Source organism: Eucyclogobius newberryi, unplaced genomic scaffold (genome assembly GCF_026437365.1).
Source record: "Eucyclogobius newberryi isolate DKJ021-1_F unplaced genomic scaffold, fEucNew1.0.hap1 SCAF_13, whole genome shotgun sequence".
NCBI classification, from domain to species: Eukaryota; Metazoa; Chordata; class Actinopteri; order Gobiiformes; family Gobiidae; genus Eucyclogobius; species Eucyclogobius newberryi.
Genome location: NW_027315757.1, coordinates 24,756,709 through 24,782,397, shown reverse-complemented (window position 1 = coordinate 24,782,397; position 25,689 = coordinate 24,756,709). Strand labels below are relative to the sequence as shown.

Below are 25,689 nucleotides of genomic sequence, written 5' to 3'. Positions count from 1 at the left end.
TTTGTTACAAAAGCAAGTTTATATTGAGCTGTGAATCAGTGCTTTTATTCAAACAGCCTAATGGGCCATTGTTCATCAGAGGCTCTTTAGTGGAGATAAGCCTGCTTCAACAGAGGCCTACAAGAAACGTTAAATCCATCCTGACAGGTGGAACAAAGGACAGCTGAAGGCACCACTCCACAGCCATAAAGATGTGCTCTGAAAACACTTACTTCACTGAAATCAATATACACACATTTCATTGAAGAAATAAAAAACACATTTATTGTTATTTCTTGCGTTGCTTTTAGGGGTTTGCAGTCAATTGTATGGGGAATAAGTATAATAAGTATGTGTGAGTTTGTAAACTAGTCATTCTAATCTTCTTTATATTGTGCGTGTAGCTTCCTGTGTCACAGATTTAAGGGTATTGGACCTTGCTGTGAATATGTATTTTGAAAAATGCCATCTCGACTGCTAATTGTACGTTGTGGTTTTGTAAACACATGTTGTCATGTTCACAGTCGAAGCAACGTATAGATAAGTCCTCATTTTATTTTTAGTACATGTACCGGTACTAAAAACACTGTCTGGTGGTTTAAAGACTGTGGTTTTACCCTTTAATGTAGGGCTTGGACAGGAAAAGAAACATTACACAATATGTATGTCACATGTTGTGCTTCAACAATGTACATTTCCCAGTGAGCTTTACCAACCTAGTGTTTTTGACCACCAACAACCATAGTTCTGTCCTGAAGTCTGGATAGGCCGGTATATTTGCCCTGTTTTATATAAAGTTAAACCTCTTTTGGGATCAGCATGGCCGATGAGCTTAGGACTAGCAGTGACGTATGTGTACTTATTGTCCCATTGCTGTATAATAAAAATTGCATAATAATATATTGTACAAATAAAGCCATCACACTTTGGTCATTTTGCTAAATAGCCATTTATCTATTTCAGGATTGGGCGAGTCAACCTTTCCGCCCGGCTTTGGCCAAAATGAGCCTGGCAATGGGACTGAGAGCACCATTAGCATCATTAGCATCATTAGCAGCACAGCGGCCTGACATGCTGGGCAGACGGGTGGTCGTCCCGGTGAAGGGGGGCACAGCTGGAGGAGGCATGGGGACACAGCCAGACAAGGTAAGACGAGGAGATTTACATTTACATCAATTCACATAAACAATAATGCTAAGAGAAAAGGGGGGATAAAAGAAAGAAAGATAATCCTACTTCTAGTTTTAGGAATGATGCTGTAGTCTAGTGCAATACAGTGCTACATCCAATCATTGAAAAAAAAAATATAATAATAATAATAATATGGAGAATATACACAAATCCCAAACTGTGTGTAAAATGTTATACAAAAATAACCCCTTAATTATACTTATCTGTACTCTGTTCTATTACAAAAGAGTTAATAATGACATCACTCAAAATCTAGAGCAAAGCCACTTTTCTAAAATGTCACAAAACAATTAAATATATAAATTCTCTACCTGGTTTTATTTTGACAGCTTAGATGAAGATATATTTTGAAATAACCATGATTTTCGATTATAAACCAAATAACTGTGTAACTGCCACAAATGTGCAGCCCTTACAGGATGTTTCATGTTTTACCATTTAGTTTCTTGCATGCTAAACTGAAGTGCCAAAAATCCAAACTGAAAACAACTGCATGGAGTCAAAAGTCACAAACCCTTCTAAAGTTAAATTAAAAATGAGCAACTCCGGAATGTTAAGTTCATTTCATTTCGCTACCCAGATCCAATCAAACGTCTTGTCTGTAGCTGGAGGTGTTGTGGCTCTCGCTGACCCTGTCATTTCTCTGCTTTGGAATATCATAAAACACATGATATACCGGCGTTCACACATTCCCAGTTCTCTAGGTCCGTGTGCTGCGATTAAGATGACGTGATGTGACAGCGTGTGAAGTATACAGCCCCGGTAAATCTGGCAAATGTAATCGCCTCGTTACATAATTGAATTAGAGACTGCGCTGGGTATGAAGCTGGCACATGCTTTCTCGTGTTTGAACTGAGAGTGTTTGTTCATCTAAAATAGAGCATTACATTACAAGGCATCGTCTGATCAAATCTACTCTGTGCCCTTTATTACCCTTTATGTGGGTTTCCTGTTGATTTGCTGTAATCTCAGTGAATAAACTTACAAGGGTGACTTCAAACTTCCCCTTGATTTAGTTTGATGAAATACAACGATGGGCCGATATTAGCACATTTTGGTTCAAACACCTGACTAAACAAACTATATTCAGCTTTATTTGAACTCTTTAGTGTGAAGAGGGCTCTGCTGATGTGGCTGCGCTGCTCTTCCAATGTTTGCAGTGAAACAGGCTTGTCGATGTCTTAAGAAATGATGTTTTGCAAGAAAGCGATTCACCAATGTTGACTCATTGTCATTATTTGTTTGGCTCCACAAACTTTGCATATTAATCTTATCTCAACTGGCAACTCTCGAGTCTCTAGGGTTGATTAATGGCAGAAGACGTTGATATTTTGCCAGTTTTTGTTCAGTGGGGATAGGTCCAGTAATTACAAAGATATTAACCATGAATCAGGTCAATAAATCTACAATCTGACAGTAAAACACAGTCTTTAGCTCAGTTTTTAATTTGATTTGATGAAAAGTACAGAAATCAGCCTTGAATATTGACCTGACCTCTGACCAATATCAGGGAAAGTCATATACTGTATTTTCTGGACTATAAGTTGTTTTTTCATAGTTTTGACCGACTTATACTGCAGAGCGACTTATATGTGATATTATTTGTTATTTTCACACTGGCAACCGCATGTCACATGTTTTCACACTGACAGTCGTAAGAGGGCGCTCTAGGCTCTAAGCGATGCAGAAGAAGAATCTGCTCTTCCTCTACCTCTGGAGTTTGTGGAGTTGTTTATAAGTGACACAGAGGAAGAAGAATTCAATGGATTTAGTGATTTGGGGAAATACTGATGCTTTGGTAAACTTGTTAGCATGTTCTTTATGCTATAGATATCTGAATAACTGTTAATATGTTACGTTAACATACCAGACACTTACCACAGTTCGTTACAGTTCATTGTCTGTGCGTCATGTAGCTGAAGGTGTTACGTCAGCATACGTACACCTATTCATCGTGTTTTCTAATCTGTTATTATTATTTTGCATTTCAAGATTAAATATCTGATTTGGTCTTGGATTTTATTGAATAAATTTCCCCCAAAATGCGACTTTTACTCCAGTGCGACTCATTATGCATTTATTGGCTGGTGCGATTTATTCTCCGGTGCAACTTATAGTCAGAAAAATACGGTATATTTAAAAAAGGTCTCACAAACTTCTTAGTTTCACATTTTCTTTCAAATCATCTCACTTTTATGACCTTGTTATTCCTCAAGCGCCAGAAGATTCTGCCTTGAATTCGAAACCATTTAATTTGAATGAAAGTCAGATTGACACAATATTAATTCTTATCCTACATTTAGAAAAATAATTATCCTGAAAGAGACATTTTCATGTTACTCAACACAATCTTGCTAACGATATTAAAGGTCATGAAATTACCAGTTTCCTTCTGCCACCACGACTTTGTTGTTGAGGTTTTATCAGTGGCATAAAAACACAAGTGCGTGGGCCGAAATCGTGTTTCTAAAGATCAAACTCAGAGATTATCAGTGAAGCAATCGGTATTGTGCAGCTGGTATGAAACTGTTCTCAGTGAACCCGTAAACGACATCTTTAACATGTTTTACTTTTTAAATACAAACGGAATATGGACAATTCTTCTGCTGTAGATGATGTAAGAGAACAATTATTTCTTCCACAATTGGGAAATTCCAGTGTTGCAAGGTAGAATACAAGAAAAGATAGGAGAATTACAAAAACAATAATAAAGATAATTCAATAAAGTGTAAAAATGGACTTAAAGCTAACATTTTAAGTAGAATATTAGAACGCACTTTGAATAGAGTTTGATACAAAATGTGTAAAAGACCATCAAATCCAGCACTGTTCAAGTAGTAGAGTAAAACTATAAGGCTACGTTAGTGTCTAAAGTGTGCGCCTCCAGTGAGTCTGAGGAGCAGCACCACTTGGTTAAACCCAGTTCATTATTTAATAAAGAAATCAATAAAAATCGACACACACCGGTAGTGATGGACTGTCAGAGGATGTAAGACTGGAAGTAATTCAAAATGCATTGGTATTGATGTTTGGCCTCACCTAATATTATTTATAATATTTTTCTTATTAAACCAAATGGGAAGCAGCAGATAAAATATTGTTCTCTATTCTTATTTATATTTTCTAATAGAATGTTTGGGACCACTTTATAATAACAACGCCTAAATTAACCACTTAAAACAATGGCTTAATTCATAATGAAAAAAAATAGTTTATTAAGAATGATTCAGGCTTATAACTACTTAATTAAGAGGTATGGTAATGGTATGGTGTGTTAAGGTAATTGAGGAGTTACTAAGCATTGACCATGGACAAAAACTTTATTTATTATATTATTCATGATAAAGTGGGCCATTTCTTCCACATCCTGCTGCATCTATAGGTGCAAAAATACTTTCTGCCAATAAGATAGCTTTATGATGACTGAAAAGAGTTTCTTATCTTTACAAATTCTTGAAAAATGACTTAAGCAATTGTTATGAGGCTAGTAAAGTGTTGCCTGAAAAAAGTTGAGTCTGCATACTTGAGTTATTGTAGTTAAGCACAGAAGGATTCTCTTTAGCCAGGATGTACAAGAAACCCAAGAGACGTTATATTATTCAAAAATGTCAACATTTTGCGATTGTTGCTTTGGAGATATGCAAAATTAGAATTGAATAGCTAAAACTCTTACAAAATGACCTCAGAAAGAGACAAAACAAGCTATAAAGTTATATTCCTGCACATTTGTGGTTCATTTACGATGAGGTGGACCCATCTGTGTCTTCATTTATTCCTTTTTGTCCACATAGCTGTAACCTACTTATTTTCAGTCAAATCAGACATTTTGGGAGGGATCAGGCTCAGTCTGTACTCCAAAACAATAGCAAAATTAGACAAATAAATTGAAATACAGATCCCTAAAACATTTCATATTAAGTGTGATCAAGCAGAGCTTGATCACACTTAATATAAAAATAATCAGAGTAAATCAGACGTCAGAGACCAAAACTACAGAGTCTCGGCGTCACAAAGAGTCCAGCCATTTGCTTGTTCTCCAAACGGTTCAAGAACATCTTCAGTTTGAAATTGGGCTCATTTTACTCTGGCTTTTTGGGGAAAATGAGGGTTAATTTTAGTTCATTCTTCACTTTTTGAGCAATACTTAAACCTCAACCAAGACAGGGCCTTTTTATTTTCATTTGCACATTTCTGATGCATTGTTAAAATATTGTTAAATATTCCCAAAAATATTGAGATATACATTTTTGTCCATATCACTTTAGTTATAAACAGGGAGAACATGCAATCTATTCTAATCTATTCAGAGTATGTAGTCATTTGTCTCAAGAATGTTGTGGACTTTAAAATGCTCAGAATTTAACATTTTGAAGAAAACGTGTGCAAAAAATGCTGCAAAACAATGACGCCCTGTACAACATAATACCTTGAGTTAATTGTGTATTCCGTGCTGGCTTCTAGTATGAAAGAGGACGCAATCTTGCATTCATCTTTCAACATCACAAAGATGCTTTTTGATGGGTTGTGCAGAGGATCATTCCCTTTTAAAACGATAAGAGAGATAGCGCGTCACCGGTCAAACGCTCGGCAGCGCGCGTAGTGACCGGAGGGGGCGCTGTTCAGCCGCTCCTCCGGCTCTCGGCTCCACAGACAGTGAGAGACAGCAGACACAGCCATAGAGAGAGCTGGAGAGCGGTCTGATTTCTTTGTTATTTCTAAAGTGTCGCCGCACGGAACCATGTCGCCATTCGCCGCGACTCGTGCGCCTTCACGCGTGTGGCGCAGCGCGACGCATCCAGGACATTCCCACGGGTGAAGTATTTTGCACTTTTTCCCCCCGTGTCACACACAGATCGGGGGATTGCGGTAGTCGGGGGATACAGTAGCCTATGTGTGTGTGTGTGTGTGTGTGTGTGTGTGTGTGTGTGTGACTGTTTGTAATATGTGTTTCCACGGGATTCCCCAGCTCTTGTCATTGGATGGACGCGGGGCTGAAATGTGCGCTCTTTCTGTGTTGGGTGCGCGGATTGCCCGGTGCGCCGGTGAAGGACGCGCGGCGGCGGGCGGCGGGCGGCGGGTGTCGGGGGGTCGGAATAGAGTATGACAAAGTTGTGCACTTGCCGGTGGGCTGCTGAAGAGGCCCTGGTGCGCGGTGTAGTGTGTGAGTTTCTTTCCAGATCCCCTCCCCCATCCAGCGCCGCTGTTCTGTTCGGCTCGTTCTGCAAAAGAAAAAAGAAGGGCCAAAACATGAGCGTGATGATGAGAGGAATGGACACACCATGATCTGGCTGTGTGGTTGATTTAAATGTGTTTTCTTTTTTTTTTTTTATATAATTTTTGTGTGCGTGTGTGTGTGTGTGTGTGTGTGTGTGAGGCTCGTTACTACAATCACGACCCTCGCACCGCTGTAGCTGTCAGGGCGCACACCTGTGACCGTTCATTTTGGGCACATAAAGGCGGGACGAGCGTCTTTGGTGCAGACCGGGGGCCCCTGGACCTGCTGGAGCCGGTGTTGCACGCACTCTTCTGAGCCCCACTCACACACCGCAGGATGCGCCCGTGAGGATTGATTTTGTATTAGCCATGCTGTGCGTAAAGGAATAGGAGGGGGGGGGGGGACGTGTACCAGGATATCAGCTCTGCCAGAATCCAGAATGTATATTAAAGCTGGTAGAATTTAGACATGTAAGATGTAATATGTATTATGTGGATGCTATAGTTACGGCTGCACGATAGTGGAAATGATTGCGATATAGCTATACTGCAATGTCAATTTTATTATGGTGTATTTGAATAGCCTGTATAAACATTTGACATAACACAAATCTGTTTAGATTAAAGAAAATATGTTCATGCTTTAATGTAGATTATTAGTTAAACTGCACCAAAATAAAAACTCAACAGAGACACAACCAAGACTAAATCAAGGCCAAATTAGACCGAATACGGACAATTTTAAACACAATGAGCTCTTTTCAACATTTTCCCTTTAGAAACAGTACATTTCTGTCTACTGCAGAACCATGGTGTTATTCTGATACATTGTGCAGCTCTAGCTACAGTTATTGCCTTATTCGATCATCTAAATCACTATGACATGGGGGTTATAGTTTATTATTTTTCATTGTCTGTTTCAAAGGCTTATTTATCCCGGTAATGTATTTTTGTGTGTCATGGGGGTGTACATTCTTTCCAGAGATAGCCCCAGGTCATTCTCTGCATGGAGAGTTGATACCCGGAGCTGACAGCAAACAAAGCATATACAGCACACCACTGTCCAGAGAATGGGATGTGCGGATGTAATTGTTTGGCTTATCTGTTCAAATGTGATGTACAGCGCCATGTAATTATTTCACGGGAACAGATAACAGATCTTCAGGCACCAATACACCATAATACAATATGTTCATGCAGATACTGAGCAATTATATCCATATTAGTGTCTTGTAATTGTCTCCCAGGGCACAATCGTACACACATTGTCTTTGGCATGACTTGATTTTGAGAGGTCGTCGTTGTAATGATCACGTACGGCCCACATATTAACTAACTAACCACCTTTGCCACCGACTGCGTGCTGCTTATGCCCCGTGAATGTGCTTAAATTATGCCCAACACTAACAGTATTCCAATCACCTCATTAGTTTACCACCATATTGTTGATTAACTGCATTGGGTGATATGTGTGGGTGTACAGTCGTGCATCCTTAAACCTCCCCAGATTGACAGTTGCGCCGATAACGCTATTTACGAAAGACCGGAAATTACATTTAAAAATAGATAAATATGGAAATTAACCCAGGTATAATTTGCTCAGGTCAGAAATATACATTAAGGCAATAAATTATGTCGTGACCATGGTGCCCAGTAACCTTCCAGCTGTAATGAGACTTGCAGCTGCATAATGTTGGGTTTTTTCAATGAGTTAACGCTCTGTTATAATGGTAGATATAGAAACCCGCAGGTCTCAATATTCAGAATCAGAATCAGAAAAGGTAGGATAACATAGGAACTTAAGGTGCAACATTAATAATAAAATAATAATAATAGCAACGTCTATAGAGTCAAATATTGCATGTATAAACTAAGAATCTACTAATAAAATAAGGTAAAGAATAAAAAATAATTGTCTTGGTCTGTATATTGATATTTACAGATGGTCGGAAATGTTGAATGTTGAATGAATCTCAAGTGGAGCACGTTTGTCCTTGAACAAGACATCTAACCCGGAAAATGGAGGTTCAGGCTTAGTGTAATAGGAGGAGAGAAGTGGAGATCAATGCAATACATGCTTCATTATTTAAAAAAAAAAAAAAAACACAAAAACACAATAGACTTCTTTTGTGTGAACTCAAAGTAGGATAAAATATAGAGCAGCAAATATGGTTCAGATATATTGGTACCAAATCTAATCCTATTTTTCATGGGCGTTATTTGCAAACGCTTCAATGACTGTATTTAGGGAATTGTCCTCTGCAAATGACAAAATATCCTGTCTCCGTAGTGTCTTAATATGTCTAAAACCTGTAGTTTAGACCTATACAAGCACATTAAGTCCATGCCCGAATGTTACTGCTGATTGACTTGTTTAACATGTGACTGTGAACTGAATTTTGAGTTTAAAACGTATATTTCTAATCACAATCGGAACACTCAGTTCTTAGTCATGTAAGCTGGCCACATTTCATGAAGCATTAACATTGACAGCTTTGCAGCTCTGACTCTTGACCTGGATTACTCTAAAAGAAATCTGGGACATTGATGCAGAAATCAGGAGTGACGGCCTTATTACTAACTCAAACTGAATTATACATGAACAACCATTACATTATGGCCTTCCATGCAGCCTTTCTGCATAATGTGGTGTTGCCATTGAGATGGAAAGATTTGACAAATGCTAATAGAGTGAGTCAGTATGGTCAGGCCATTTGGATTATTAAAGCCCAGGCATGTCACTGCTTTTTCTATTCAAATGTCATGTTATTGAAAACTTGGGGAAGCAATAGCTCAGATGCTAGATATGTTTCAAATGTTGATACTTCAATAACTGGTATTGGCTCTGCATACGGTTCTGGATATTTTAGGGGATTATAGAAAGAAGGAATTTGTGATGTGATTTATGGTGTAATAAATATTGAACCTGATTTTTAGTATCAAAATCAAGAATCATATTTTCAACACGTTCATGTAGCGATAACGACAGTATGAACTCGTAATACATCACATGCATTGCAGAACATTATTCTGGTCAGGTTCTCATTACACCTTATGGAGGACAAAGGGACGTCCGCTGCAGAAGATCATGTTACATTATATCAGATTCACTGCCTTTGGGTTTGAAAAATGACCATGTGACTGAAAGGATCTTATCTCCACTCTTCTCTTTTGAATTCATTTATTTTGATCTGTTTGGACTATGATTTTAATGCATCCTCTTCTGTTTATGTGAAGCACTTTGAATTACTTTGTGTACTAATCCTGCTCTACAAATGCAAACTTGCCTTGCCTTGAACAGCAATTTGTATTACATTTATCTTGTAACTTGTAATAGTTTTCTTGTGTTTTTAAAGATACTTGTATTTTGGTTGGGCTGGGCGATATCGTTCTATTTTCAGTGCAATTTTTTAATATTAATCTCCTGAACATAAATAATACTAGCTGATAAAAATTGCTTTTACCACACAAAAAAGTCTGATTTCTTCCTCCAAAGTCTAAAATAAGCTCCAAACCACGTGCTTGACTGAATCCTGATTAAAATTCAATCCATAGCACAGCCCTATATGTGTGTGAACAGAGGGCTATATAAGATTTTAAATATAATTGCTAACATCATTGTCTTTTCTGTTTTGCAGGTGTGTTTTTGCTGTGGCCTAAGCGGCAGCGAGCATCAGATCTTAGTGCTGGGGCGGCGCAGTGGGGACGTGGCTTTTGGATGCTGTGACTATGAGCATCAGCGAATCGCGGGACTTCTCAGTGGACCTCGGAGGCAGCTTCACTGAGGACGCCCCCAGACCCCCCGTCCCAGGAGAGGAGGGGCAGCTGGTGTGGAGCGATGGCCGACAGCAGATCAGCCCCGCTTTCTCCTCCAAGAACGAGAGCCTTAAATGCGACGCCTCTGTGGCCACGCCCCGCCGCCCGGACCTGGACTTGGGCTACGAACCGGAGGGCAGTGCCTCGCCGACGCCGCCTTACCTGAAATGGGCGGAGTCTTTGCACTCCCTCCTGGACGACGAAGATGGGATCAATCTGTTCCGGACGTTTCTGCGGCAGGAGGAGTGCGCCGACATGTTGGATTTTTGGTTCGCGTGCAGCGGCTTCCGTAAACTCGAAACCAGCGAGGACTATGAGGAAAAGAAGGTGAAAACGGCAAAAGTAATTTATAAGAAGTACATATTAGACAACAATGGGATTGTTTCGAGGCAGATTAAACCAGCCACAAAGTCCTTCATCAAAGACTGCGTGCTGAAGCATCACATTGACCCTGCCATGTTTGACCAGGCCCAAACGGAGATCCAGGCAATGATCGAGGAGAACACATACCCCTTATTCCTTAAATCGGACTTATACTTAGAGTACACACAAACCGGCGGAGAGAGTCCAAAGCCAACCAGTGACCAAAACCCACTAATAGAGGTGAAAGAGACGCCGCATGCTTCCAGACTGCAGGGTGGAACGGAGTGCAGGTACATTTTTCTTTCAGTCGTATCTCCTCGCAGCGTATTCCTGTGAACTGCTGAATTAGAAATGACCCGGAGAGCCCCTGACCAGCGTGAGTGAAAAGTTTGAAATGAAACGGGAGTGAATGCATGACTCCGGAGACCGCGCTGATAAAAGGGATGGGCTTGTGTGAAGTGCTTCTCTGTTTACTCCTGTGTTGTCGAGAGCAGCTTTACTTGCCGTTTGAAGGGTGAGTTAAAGGGCTTTTGTGCTGCGGGTTCTGTGCTAAACGACTTTTGTCTGGCAGAGTGTTGCAGAATAGGAGTGTAACATGGGAGACCTTAGATGCAAGTTGAAATGTATTTTATCTTTTATTTGTAATCAACCTCATTTGAAATCGAGTGTAATGAATTGCTTGTGCTGTGTTTGTGCTCGTAGGCAATAGCGGGAATGTATTGGATGTGGATAGAGAGGCTGATTTAAGCAGTTACTTTGCTGCAGGTATCACTGTTTTTGTGTTCGTCTTGTTGCCTTCCTTCGCTTTGATTTTATTGGGTTAAGAAAGGTTGGAATGAAGTGTATTGATCCCACGCAGCAGGAGATTCTTTTGTAAAGGATTCTCACAAGCAACGCACAATGAACTGTAGATGCAAAAGCAAAAAGCTCATAAATTGAACGGCCAACAATGTAATCGCAGCAAAGATAGAACGATGATTAAGTACAATACAACTATATATCAACTAGTGAGGGTTGTCAAACGTATCAAAGATCAGACTAATCAGTACTAAAACTATTGTCAAAACTAGTAGACATTCATTTGAGCAAATATCAATACTAAAAATCACATTAACAGGGCTTTTTTTCGACTGACCTTGAGCGTTTATCAGAACTAGTATAAAATAACAGGGTTTATTAAAGAAAGTAACATTATTTTGTGTTGAAATTGTCAGTCGTTGTTTAAAATCTGGACCTTGACCTTAAAAAACAAAACACTTTTAAATGATTATTGTGGTATAGCTAATCAAGTATATTCATCTAGTAAATCTCGTTTGAAATGTTAGTTTTCAGTTCTCTTTTTCTTAGAATGTGCATCGCTTTAAAAGTCAAGGCAACAGCAGTGGATTTAACGCTGGCTATTGATTGAAACAAAGCCTCCTCATACACGAAATGTATCAAGGGTGCAGATCCAGATATGGCTGAGTAGTGGTCCTTCATCTGAGAGATTTAATGAATCACAAACGCTTTGAGCTTGCATCATAATTTCAGTAATCAAGTCTTTGTTTTTTAAAGAGAGATTTCCCCCTTTGGGTTTGTTAGACTGAAGCTACATGTTTCAACTGTATAGAGACATCTTTAGAGACATGCAAGAAAGCGCTGTAATTATTCTTTAGATCAGTGCTTCTCAAACATTTCACAGTGCCCTTTTATTCTATTTAGTAATTTATTTAAAAAATCATCAGAAGTAGACAAGACTAAAACAGATTGAACCAGATCTAAAAGTGATCTTGGCTTATCTGGCCTAAATTGGATCTTAAACAAAGTCCTTGTCCCTGAAAGATAAAAGTAATCTACTTTAAAGCAGCACTGGGCTAAGAAAGGGCATCTGCATTTCTCCATGGAGCAAACCAAACTATAGAACAGTCTCCATATTACAAGTCAGGTCTGTGGAGAGACAAGCCGCTTCAGAGCAAGAATAAATGTTTAAAGTGCAATAAAACACCAGTAGTGAAGTAAATACTTTAATTTCAGTCAGTTTTTTTGGCTGTAATCTTCTACAATGACGGTGATTAGAGGTGAGCAGTATGTCACAATTTCGATAATATTGTGGCTGTTGTTTTAAAGAAGCACCATTTGGATATAGAGTTTATAGTTTCTAGAATGAGAAAACAGCTGATTGAAAAGAAAATCTAAACTTTAAGAAAATAAACGGGATATTTCTGCATTTTTGTGATTCACTTTACAGATTTGTCTTACAAGTAAGCCAAAAATAATACATTTAAGACATGTTTTACACATTTCTTTAGTATTGCAGTGATATTAATATCGATACTCCCAAAAAATATCTAGACTTTTGTAAAACTCGCCCAGCCCCACCGGTGAAACCTTAATATTCACAAGGACCAAGATAGAAGTGTCAGCATTATTGTAAGTTAAATAAAACAAATATTTTTTTCCCTTTTGCTTTTCATTTGGTAAATAAGCTCAGAAATACTGTATTTTTTAAACATAACCAGTCTCCATCCCGTTCCTGGCATGTTTCCTTCTTCATTATCCGACAGGAGGGCAGAGCAGCAGTGACACTAAAGACCCCCATAGTGAAGGCTTAAACTGTAGACGATGCAGTTATTGTGGCATTTTGTCTCCTTCAGCTCGCAGAGCGCTGTCACTTTCCTCTCGCTGCAGATTATGCACCGCTGTTGAATTTAGATGCTAATGAAAATGTGTCAGCCACAAAGGTTGTAGGCTGAACTTAACTGCTTTCCGCTCCTTCTTTAAAAGTGAAGAATGCCTCAGGGAATTCTAATTTGGATTAAAAAGTTGATGCCTTTGCTTACATCTATAATTCATGTGGACAATGGCTTGTAATTTGTTCAGCTAAGTCTTTGAATGAGAATGTAAATGGTGTCAAATGAAGCCTGTTGCCAGTCGGACGCCGCTCTCTGAAGGATGTGTAATGTAAGGACACGCATTTCACTGCAGCAAAGTCTTATTTTGGATCACAACAGTATATGTAGATACATATTTGGTCATTAACTAATGTCAATCAATCAATAGGGATGTCACAATATCAAATGTTAGTGTCAGGATTATTGTGAGACATGAAATAGGGACAAAATGGGACAAAAACAGCCAATTAAAAAGTCCTTTCCATGTAGATTGAATTAAAAATATCTAATTTTACCTAATTTTCCTTACTATCCTTTCCTAAAATAGTCAAATTCAGTATTCTCTAACTCTATATTGTAACCTGAATCGTGATTATCATTATTATAACTAAACGAATAATTTTGACATCCTTATTCATCATTTATACCCACCATTCAAAAGCAAAAATTCAAATCTGAGTATGAAAGTCTGTGTCATTAATTATTCGTCAAGATCATAGCCTACTAGTAAATTAAATGTTGAATAGAGGCTAAAGGTGTTTGAGAACAGTTAAAGCTTTCAACCACTTTGTAACGGAGTTCCCTCATCATTATCTTACTGAAAGTTCTATTTTGCTTGATTCTGTTATGTTTGAGGGATCACATGTTGTCCTGCGTTTGAGGCTTGAGTGCTCAGAGCTTTGCTGTTTTCACCTACCCCCCATGTACGGTTCAAAAATGTCATGTAGCAAAATTAAAAACACGAAAATGAAAACGAGAATACGCTTGCTTGTTATGGTGAAATGCCCCAATGATGGGGGCAGGGCAACTTTGAACAGGAAGTCAATGGAGCCATTTGTATTATTGAGCCGTTTTAGATCAATATCATGTTGTTTTTTTCTGTTAACAAGATGTAAAATAATGATCTATATTTGTTACAGTGAATTGCCAAGTACCAGAAATGCATAATATGTCTTCACTGTAACAATAATGACAGTGCTGCAGCGTCCAACTGATATTTGGGTTAGTCTCAGGGCTGTTGGTCTTCTGTCACAGGCCTCCCTCGTGCCAAGAGCCAGTGAACCTGTGCTACGTGAACCCTGGTCACGCTCCTGCCACCAGCGCCAACGACAGCGAGCAGCAGAGCGTGTCCAGCGACGCAGACACTCTCTCGCTCACCGACAGCAGCCTGTGAGTGTGCACGTCATTCCATGTGTAACAGAAAGAAAATGTACTTTATTTCAATGGTGCGTAATGTATTGTGTGTATGACTGAAGCTAGTCGCTATGGAAGTGAATGCTTTGTTAGGGCTGTGCGATGTGGCAAAGCAAGAATCATATATTGCAGACAAATCAGACCAACGATCAACATTGTAGCATACGTCAGACTTAATTGTTCTGTGTTTGTTTATATTTCAAAAATCATTAAAAAAAAATTAAAATAAAATACAAATAATTAAAAAAAGAAAGAAAAAGGCCTCGATCTTAATTGGTTCTTGCCAGGTCAAATAAATATTGATAGAATATGTCAGAACACAGTGTTTGATTTGATCAGTAGTGTTAAGAGCCATGAACACAAATAGACAAACATTTCAGGGCCATTTCACACAGAAATACCAAATTCAAAATAGAACTCTGATGCTAACCACATGGATTTATTTTCATCTGTTCATTAAAAAGCCCCAAACTTATAATTTTCATTTGCACATCATTAGATCCTGATTTAATTAAAATGTGCTTAGCTGCACAGTTATGGATGAATAGTCGTTCAGTCAGATTTAAATGACATTAAGGACATCAGGACTGGTCTGTTTTTGTCTGTGTACTCAAAACAGGCTTGAATATTGTTTAGATTTGACTAAAGGTCAGTTGAATGTCAAGGAACAGATTATTAGATTTTCAATTTCAACCTGGTAATTGGCTTATTAATGGTGATATTCCTTTAACCGCAAAAATGGATGGTGAGAAAACGAGTAAAAGACAGCATTGTCCATGTGCTTCTAATACATCTAAGTAAATCTGTTTATTAAGTTATTTCTATAAACAATGTCTAGTGCCCTGGATTGTTTTCTAGATCTATAGAAAACACTGGGAATTGAGCCAGTGCAGTTCCCAAAGTTCCACAACTGGACTGAAATGTGTTTTAGCGGGGAGTGGATTAGAAGCGGTTATTAGCTAATTAGTCCAGAGCTGCTTGCATAGACGACTGTGAAACTCTGCATGACCAGCGCCACATTGGAATGAAAGCCTCGGCGATGCAGTAGCATGTAATGGTAATCGTACAGACGCCTTTGAGAGACGCAGTGAGACTTTGTCAATATCCGTCTTACTCTTGAATATTCCCCGGAGGCAGCGGGCAAGTCTATCCCAGTTAGAGGATAACCAACAAAACCATGGACTACATTCACTCACAAGAGGCAATTAATACTCATCAGTTCACTTCAATGAATTATGCATGTGTCTAAAAAGAAGTGTACGCAGAGAAAAGTCAGGACTAAACCAGGATTGAACTGGGGATAAACCGTGCGCAGGACAAAAGAAGGTTTAAACCCGGAATGAAACATCAGGACTGAATTAAAGTTAAACCATCTCGATCCGATTTCTATCCGAACCAGGACTAAACCAGGATCCAAACTAATATCAGGTTTCAACCAGGTAATAATTATTGCTGAACTATACATGTTATCATCTTATTCTAAAGCAAGGACTAAACCAGGTCTAAAACAGGACTAAACATGGCTGAAAACAGGTCTTAACATGAGCTAAGTCGGGTCTAAACCAGCAGTAAACAAGGGCTAAACCAATCGTAAACCAGATTTTCTTGACAAAGACAAGTCTAAACCAGGATGAAAAAAAGGACACAAACCTGTCTAATCCAGGACTAAAAAAAAGACAAAAACATGTCAAACCAGAACTGAAATAGGTAATAAACCACTGAACCCACCATCCCCTTTTTGAAAAGCAGAAAACTAGGAGTTATCTAAGGTTCTGGGTGTTAATTATTGCTGAAACTAATCTTAGTCTTAAATTAGATTCAAACAAAGTCTAAGGCAGCTCTAAACCAGAACTCAGCAAGGACTAAACCAAATCTAAATCAGGACTAAACATGGCTGAAAACAGGTCTTAACATGAGATAAGTCGGGTCTAAACCGGCAGTAAACAAGGGCTAAGCCGGGACTGAACAGGACTAAACAAGGTCTAAACCAGCAGTAAACCAGATCTAAAAAAGAGACAAAAACAAGTCTAAACCAGGATGAAAAAAGGACAAAAACGTGTCTAAACCAGAACTGAAATAGGTAATAAACCACTGAACCCACCACCCCCTTTCTGAAAAGCAGAGGGCTCCATTTGAATAATCACATGGAATGGCTAAATATCGCGGAGAGGCTCACAAATTCACCGCAATGTTTATTTATGAGGATTTCTTGGTTAAAAGGCTCTTTCGTATTTGCTTTCAGAGATGGAGTCCCGCCCTACAGACAGAGGAAGCAGCATCGGCGAGAGATGCAGGACAGCGTCAAAGCCAATGGTCGCGTGCCACTACCTCATATCCCAGTAAGCCATTCCTGACCACGTTTATTCCTTTCCCTCCCCGTTTTCCCTTCCTGCCCCGCACATCCTGGCGCTGTTCAAGATGTGCATATTTAATCCGTGTTGTGTCATTGGCTCTATGATGGAGTATAAGAATAGGCTTGTCTAAATGCAGCCCGATGTTCTGCTATACGCTGCGTACAGCCCTCTCCTGTGACAGCCTCCCTCTGCAGCTCAGCCCTGTCTCGCGGTGAGAAAAAGCCCAGTCCTAATTAGGCCTCGCAGTTTAAAAAAGAGGGGGAAAAAATCAATTTAAAAAATCCACACGTAGCGTTTTATTAGAATAGAATGCATTGGACTGTGTGGTGAAGATGTATGTGCGTGCGGTCCAGCAACACATTAATCATGACGTGTTGACAGGGCTGCAAGGTCGCTATTTTTAGACAGGGGCATTAGAATTGTTACCGATGTTCTGCCGATCCTTTGCCGCTTCGCATATGTTCTATTTTTGATTTCAGATGCCCCTAATGATGTGAGGTTTTGGCCTAAAACATGCGCTCAAGACGTGAGTCAAATGCAGAGGCCACATTTCCCTTCAGGGACAATGACGTTTACCTTAACTACGCAAAGAGGATAAGGCTGCAACAGATCATTATTTTTCAAAATGATAAAACTAGCGATTCGTCTTTCAATTAATGGATTGGTTGTTTGGATTGTGAAAGGCCATGAAGAAGAGATTAAACTAAAGTTTGAAGTCATCTTGTCCAGACAGCACTGCTTTTTTTCAACGGAATTCGACAAAACTTGACTGTTTCCTGTGTAATTTTGACGTAAATACTGCTTTGTCTGACAGTTTGCGTCATAAAACCTCTTCTCTCAGCACATGGCATATTTAGAGTCTGTCTATAGTTCACATAGCAATTATTTGATTAGTAAATTAGCTGCGGTGAATCAATGAAAGAGGAACAACACATTTCTGGTTGTTGTAGAATTGTTGTAATTTGGCATAAGTTTACACGTATTGACACGTTTAAAACATCTCTAGGTAAAGCGTTATTTGGATTATCAGGTTTCGTGTCATGGTTTTCACATTTTCATACCATTCGAACTCGGCAGAACTCGACCGAGACATAATCTGGACCCGATCAGATCTAAAACAGGATTCAAATGTGTATAAATCATGACTAAACTATACTATAACTGAACTGAAGCACAAATCAAATTGTATAAACCGCTAAATTGAGACTAAACTGAGACCAAACCTGAACACGACCAGGACTGAACCTTGACTAAACCAGGATCAAACCTCGTCTGCACCAGGACTAAACTGAGCTCAAGCGAGGACCAGATGAGGACAAGTGTGAACGTACGCTAATGGTATAATAATTTCCGGTGCATTACTTTGTCGCCATGACTCATTTGTATTCAGGAGACAAAACCTACCGTAGTAGCCGGGCTCATTTAAATTCATTAAATTCACTCATGTTTAATTCCCTTCATATCATCACCGAAGGGGCCCGGGTCAAAAGGTGTCAGAGCACAAAAACAACAGACATTTACCGCCGCGACTCTTTTCTCTATTCTCCTTCAGCGCCCGAATCGTGTTCTGAAGGATATCCACGTGGAGCCGGAGCGCTTCGCGGCCGAGCTCATCAGCAAACTGGAGGGAGTCGTGAAGGAGCGCGAGGCGGAGGAGAAGCTGGACGAGTGGCTCCAGAGAGTTGGATTGGTATGTGCAGTACAGTATGTGCGCGCGTGCGGGGCGGGGCCGGGCCGGGGGGGGCGCTTGGATGTGCATTTAAATGAGCTTCACTCTGCGGGGTTAACGCGCGAGCGCCGGAACATAACAATTAGATGGTTAAAAAGGTTAGAAAGTTGGTATTGCTGGAGTTGTTGCCCTTCATAAGATATTTAAAAAGGCTTTACCAGCAAATAGAAATAGTGCTGTGTGTGTGAAGTACTGTTTCTGAGTATTCGCGTGAGGGAAAATGCCTTGATATGATATGTGAATATATTAATACAAAAATACACACATATGCACTTGATTCTATAGCTATCTCTGTGTCGAAATGAACTGGAAAAAATATGTTTTAATGACCAGTTAATGAAGCAGGGTGTATAATTGGTATAATTACTATTTTGACTTGGACTTTATCGAGAGCAACAACAATCGTTTTTTGGGATCAGTGTTTATCGTGTGTCTTGTTTTTTGTCACAGTTGTGGGGATATTTTTTTTCAAGATTTGTTGAATTATAAACAGCATGACTCGTTTGCCTACTTCAGTCGGCTAAGTATTTGTTTTTGATGATATTGTACATTAATAAACCTTTTTTGGAGAGTTTATCGTACTTCAGAGCTAGTGTGTCAATGGCATGAAGTAGTTTCAATATGATCGTGATATTTTCAGGAGTATTTCATCCATATATCGTGACAGACCTAGTGTACAAGATATTATAACTATAGTATTGACCAATAAGGACTTGCACAATATATAACATATGACAACATTATATGACGGGGGCAATCAATCAACGCCTATTTGATTTAATTGACGATTCTCTAGTTTAATTGTGTTACTTTTGTCATTAATGATTGAATCTTGAACGTTGAGCAATGAGCCATGAGGTTGTGGTTTCTTTTTAGACCTTTCCTAGTAGACTGCACATGTTCTCATACTGTTGTTCGGAATATTACGCAAATTAAGTGTCAATATTAGAAAAAAATCACATAAATGCGACAAATTTTGACCTTTCTTGAATGTTCTTTATCTACATTAAAACTAGTATAAGACAACATGGGGTAACGTTAAAGAATCTACTATTATATCGTGTTAAAAATGACATTCTACTGTAAAAAGAGCATGTTTTATTATGATTGTGATATTGAGATTGGTGTCGAGTGTTGAGCCTTTTCTTTAGTATCTTTTATTTATTCATTTTTATTCACATTAGGTATTACTACAGCAATAACTGTTCTTCTAAATCAACATATAGTCAATTACATATGAAAAAAGGAGTGTTGAAATCGAGTTTGAATGTTTTTCAGGGCATAAGCAGGTTTTTGTTTGTGGTTTTTTTAAAGTCATCTGTGCCACTATTATGAAAACGGCGGCTGAGGAAGTAACGTGGCTCTTATCACTCGTATCATGAAAGTAAGCCCTGTTTTAAGTGGTAAGTAGTACAAATTCCCCAAAACGAGGAACATTCCACAGTAACAAGCGCCGAACACAGAGCGGTTTTTGTGGAGCAGCATTTGAACCGAAATAGGGCTGTGTTTTTGGCCGTCGGGCTGAAAGTTTCCTCTGACAAAAGGTACTTGAATCCATTTGGCCCGTGTGAAAATAATGAGGCCAGCCTTTAAGTGTGTGATTAAAACCAGGAGTGACTTGGCCTGTGCGCGATCTGGCTTCGCCCATGAATGGGATGGCGCACCTGCTCACTCTCCACTCTGAGGCTGGATCAGTGGGCCGCCCGGCTTGATGTCCCTTTAGCGGTGATTAAAAGCTTTCTGAAATATCCCTCTGCTCCGCGGCCCGAGTCTGTGGTCCCCGAGCAGACGAGCCGTGTGTTCGGCCACATGAAGGGGGCTGCGGGCCCCTTTAAACCTGCAGGAGAAGAGCTCATTCAAATGTGAGATGTTTGGTGTTTATTTAAGATAAGATAAGATAATCGTTTATTGTCCACACATGGGAAAATGTTGGTGTTACAACGCAGTAGATACAGAGGGAAAGGAAGTTTGAAAAAAACACTCTTAATAGAAGAACTCTTATAAACAAAACAAAAAACTCTTATTAACAAAACTCCTCTCATATCTTAATAGGGAATGGAGGAAAACAAATAAATAAAAATAAAATAATAATAAAATAAAATAAAATAATAATAATAAAATAAAGTAAAGTAAAAACAGCTAGCATAAGACTAAATAATACTAATACTAATTGTAAGTAAACAAAACATTCTTATTTACATTAGTTGTATGCACATGAATATTGTTGTGTGTAAAAATGTATCTAAATTTGCATTCTGACTTTGACTGCAGCTAACATTTACTGTAGAAGGCATTGATATATATGTTTCTTTAATTGGGCGATTAGTCAAACAAATATTGAGTTTGAACATAGAGATTTGTTAAATAAAGGTTGGAATGCGGGGATTGAAGGCTTCTACATCAATAATAGTTATGAGTAAAGTGTGTCATTAATTAATTTTTGGAAATTTTCATTTAATATCATTGCTGTCTTTGTCATGAATCATCTTTTGTGTGTGTTTTAGAGGCTCCGTGGTCCAGTTAGTGATTAGAATGATGAAAAGATGGTTAGGATTATTTTAATAGTCGACTAGTCGTGATTATTCTGATTGTTGCAGCCGTAGACACAAGACTATGAACAAAGAGGTTAATACAATGGGGTAAAAGTACACAGAAATATACTGAAATACATGATTAAGTGGATGAACTTCTGATATTGTATTGATCCTATTTGACACTAACAAAGACATGGTTCCCTGACTGAACTCTGATCTTGATTTCTTAGTCTACAAATTAAAATTGAAGCTGTTGTGTCACTTGAGAATTGTTTATGTTTTTAGAGAGTTGATTTTATAGTGACATATTTAGTGATTTGCTGTACTGTTGTACTGTGTAGCTTTGGTTGCCTTCTACCTTGACCAGGTCTCACTTCCTGCTTAAATAATGGTATAAATGAATGTTCTAGTTCAGGGGTAAATGTTCTGTCTCCACATTACCCTGTATTGGATAATGGCATTGAATATGGGTTAAACTGGGGCTGTAGTCCTTTAGTCATTTAGTCACGTTATTGGTTAATCTGCATCTTAATAGTCGACTGATTATTTATTTGATTATTGGCATTGTACAGGATTTATATGCACCACAGTAAAAAGGAGAAGTCAGGGAGTGAGTTAGCTGGAGATTTGTGAATGAATTGTGCATTTTTTTCTGCATTTTTACATACAGATATGCAATGTACTACTTTTTGGGTCAAATATGGTTGGAAAGATGGTCATAGAGATAGTTTTGCAACATTTTGCTTATTCCATGCTCCTTTTTAGTCAACTATTCATATCTTCCTTAATCAACCAACATTTCTATCGTTGATTTCAGCTCTAGTTTAAACCGTGTGCGATTTTAGTGGGTGTAGAAATACCATCATGTCAAAATGGTAGAAAATATTGATGACTTAACTAACAATAATCCTTTCCTTATAAAACACACAATGCAGAGCTTATATTCAGCATCGTATATTTGCAACAGCCCAGTTTCTGCCTCTTAAACAAAATGCGCTCGTAATTCCCTGTTGAAATGCCTGTCTCATTAAGGTGCGCATTGTTTCCCTGAATTGAATCTAAGTGCATAATGGAGTCTTGTGACAATACAAACACGTGCACCATTGTGACTGGAAGATGCTGGCTGTTGTGTCAATGAGACCCTTAACCATTTAGATAAAACCTCCATTGACGCAGCAGCCATCTTGTGGAGCAAAATATGTGTGTATGTTCGTAAAAGAAGGGAAATACGTCTGCAAAATAGTGTTCCCAAATCATATCAATTATTAATGTCTTGTATTTCAAATGCAGTGTGTGAATGTACCGGCAGAATTGTCAGATTGTAAAGGCAGGAGTTATTGTCATGTTATCTACAGACAACATAACAACCAGTAGGACCAGTTTACGGCTGCAACAAATTAATTGATTAATCCCAACTAATCGATTACTGGAATAATCGTCAACTAATTTAGTAATAGAATAATCCTTAGCTGGTCTAAACATGGCATGAGCTGAGAAAAGACATTTTACGACTCAAAAATGAGCTGCAATGGCATGAAAACGGCGCAAAAAATGTGTAAAAGCCGTGTATTTGATGAAAACACTCTTTTATCCATAAATGTGCTGCGCCGGAAATCTCAGATAGCTTCACTTCAGCTTCATCTGGGTCAACTTTAGTAAAAATGTGACTTTTGCGTGCTATATAACTAATTGATTAATTGAAAGACTAATCGCGAGACTTATCGATTAGCAAAATGATCATTAGCTTGTGTTGTGTGAAGAAACTGCCATGTCACATAAACACTTGTCTTCAACACCTCGCTCAACCATTCCCCCTGAAGATTCTCCTGTCAGAAAATGATTGATTTTCCACTCTTTTTGAGGTTCAACTCGTCAATATTAGAAACAACATACATTTATGGATGCGCCCAATCCCCATCAGAATTTATCTGCAAAACCTCTGCAGTGAGATTAAAGACAGGACCAGCACATACAAAGCAGGATCAGGGGTAATGCAAGGGCTGTAATGCGCCCTCTGCTGGTCAAAAGAGAACAAGCATCTTCTAAACAGCGTGGAAATTAAACAAAAGAAGTGAATCTAGTTTAATGAAATCTTATGTTTTGATGATGTTATTTATTTAAAAAAAAAATCGTTCAGATATTCAGATCAGAAGTGTCAAGTTTATATTAGTCACCAATAAGAATAACAAACGTTCCAATGTTTTTAATAATAACAGAACTTGATAAAATAAATGCATGATTGATTACTATTAAGGACAGGGAATATTGACTAAATTGATATATTGATATTTTTGTGAAGTAGCCCGATAACGATATTATGTCACTCCAACAGAAATATATAAGTTGAGGTTTAATCATGTGAAATGTCTGTACAATTATGCAGACATATCATTCTATACCTTTATTTGATCTGTTACAATATACATTTTCAATTTTTTATTTTAAAATTAGCTCTTTAAGTAACACTTTTTATTAACAATTTACTCAATTTTCAAATTTTGCATATCTTCAAAACAGGCTTTTAAATATAAAATCACATACCACGTTATATAAAGGAAACTATTGAACAAAGAATATGTCATTTCAGTAGAAGTTTTTAACCATTTCTTGTTTTGTTTGTTTGTTTCACTGTTGCAGGAGGAAGATGGACACGATGCAAACACATCCATGCCTGGTTATAGGCCTCCCCCTGGTGGTCACCTCCCTAGCTACAACCCCCGCTACACAGACGTCTACAGCCCTTTCATGAGAGATGCCCATGAGGAGAACCCAGAGTCGATCCTGGATGACCATGTGCAGCGCGTCATGAAGAGCCCCGGCGGACAGTCTCCAGGGACCAGGCACTCGCCCAAATCCCGCTCCCCAGACGGCCTCCCCTCATCGGGCCGACACACGGGCTTGCCTGGGTGCACTGTGCAGGTAGGATCGGTCAGTTAATCACTACTCATCACTCTCTGGTCACAACATATCACTGGCTGGTCACAACACCCGTCACAAGAAGTAGAACATAATAATCGTGAGGATTGTAGAAATAAAAACAAGACATTTAAATGAAGGTTGTCAAAGATATCGGAAATCATATACTAATAAAACAATAATTGAGACTAGTTACTCATTTGAACAAGTATCAATGCTAAAAAAGAAATAAAACAAAATCACATAAACAGGATAACAGGATTGTTTTTTTTTATCCGGGTGTTTATTATTATTTTGTTTTACATTTTAATAAAAATCTGTAGCAATTACAGCGTAAATGTGCCAAATGCTAGTTTCCACCTGCAACACAGAAAAACAAATACAACAGGATAGAAAAAGGTGCTATTTAAAAGTTATCTTTCTGTCAGAGGAAGACTTTTCCAATAATTAGTTCCCTTGACAGCGCGCACAGTCTGTCTAGCTGTGGTGCGTCTGTGTGGAACCTCACCCTCCCCTCGAGCCGTGACCCTAGTTATGTCACATCAACTTTACTTTATTCACTTTGAAAGAAGCTGGAAGGAACTGATCTAATTAGCAATTGAATATAGTGGATGGGCTACTGGTAAAATGATGATGTTTCTCCTCACAATAGTCGCAATACTAACGTTTTACATCGTGTTGACATCTCCTCGGGCAGAGTAAACATCCGCAGAGACACACGGGCAAACATCACATCCATCACTGCTCAAGTGGGAAGCCTCGGGAGCAGCTGGAGGCGGAGGCAGCCATGCGGGTGAACCTCCACTGGGGCGCGGACGGCCATTATGGATCCAAACCTCGCACCTATGCAGACAGCACGGGATACGGCGCTAACCAGGAGAATGCCACCTACAGGTATGAGGCAAACAGCTCAAAGTGATTATGTAATACAGCAATAATAACAAATGTGAGATAGTGATTTTTATACACTGGTGTATTGATGTTTTTCGTTTGAGATTAGGGTTCATACACAGATTGGTTTAAGGAAAAAAAGCAGCACTTGAGATTGATTGTTCAGTAAATCTACAAATAAGAGGTCATAAGTAGTGCTGCAATGATTAATTGATTTGTCATGAAATCAAAGTGTACAATGATTTGTTGTAGCGACACTAGATCCAATCCAAAACAAAAGGAAATAAAAAGATAATTTACGATTACAGCCATAATAGAATAAAGCACTTTTCTCACGCTAAACTGATGTAAAAGTAGTGGTTACTTGAGAAAGGGATCAACTAGTTCTAAGCTGTTTAGTGCTAGTAAGACAATATTTTTTTCACAGTAGCAGAGGAGGCCCTTGTAAAAGAGGATGCAGGAAGAGTGAGGAAGTGCGTCCGTACGACACTCCAGGCCTTGGCGAGGACGTGGAGAAGAACCAGAAGATCCTGTTGTGGTTGATGGACGGACAGAAGGAGGTGGTGCGACACAAGAGGAGTCCGTACGGGTGAGTCCAGGAGCCCCGGGGACACAAGTTTCAGGAGATAGATTGGTCT

At 38.9% G+C, this 25,689-nt stretch overlaps 1 protein-coding gene across 4 annotated transcripts in view; it reads left to right on the top strand.

Annotated features, from left to right (window-relative positions):
* Positions 1–1,001: 1,001 nt before the first annotated feature.
* The window catches only part of axin1 (axin 1), a 32,105-nt gene continuing 7,417 nt past the window's right edge, over positions 1,002–25,689 (top strand). Inside the window, exons 1-8 of one of the 4 annotated variants that reach the window (XM_072443034.1) lie at positions 1,002–1,125; positions 10,023–10,853; positions 14,469–14,603; positions 16,870–16,966; positions 18,534–18,671; positions 23,882–24,163; positions 24,858–25,054; positions 25,479–25,640. In XM_072443034.1, the coding sequence (XP_072299135.1) occupies positions 10,114–10,853; positions 14,469–14,603; positions 16,870–16,966; positions 18,534–18,671; positions 23,882–24,163; positions 24,858–25,054; positions 25,479–25,640 (1,751 nt within the window). In that variant the 5' untranslated portion in view covers positions 1,002–1,125; positions 10,023–10,113. Of the gene's footprint in view, positions 1,126–5,821; positions 5,983–10,022; positions 10,854–14,468; positions 14,604–16,869; positions 16,967–18,533; positions 18,672–23,881; positions 24,164–24,857; positions 25,055–25,478; positions 25,641–25,689 lie in introns of those variants that run through there. The other 3 variants (XM_072443035.1, XM_072443036.1, XM_072443033.1) reach the window with 3 other exon arrangements.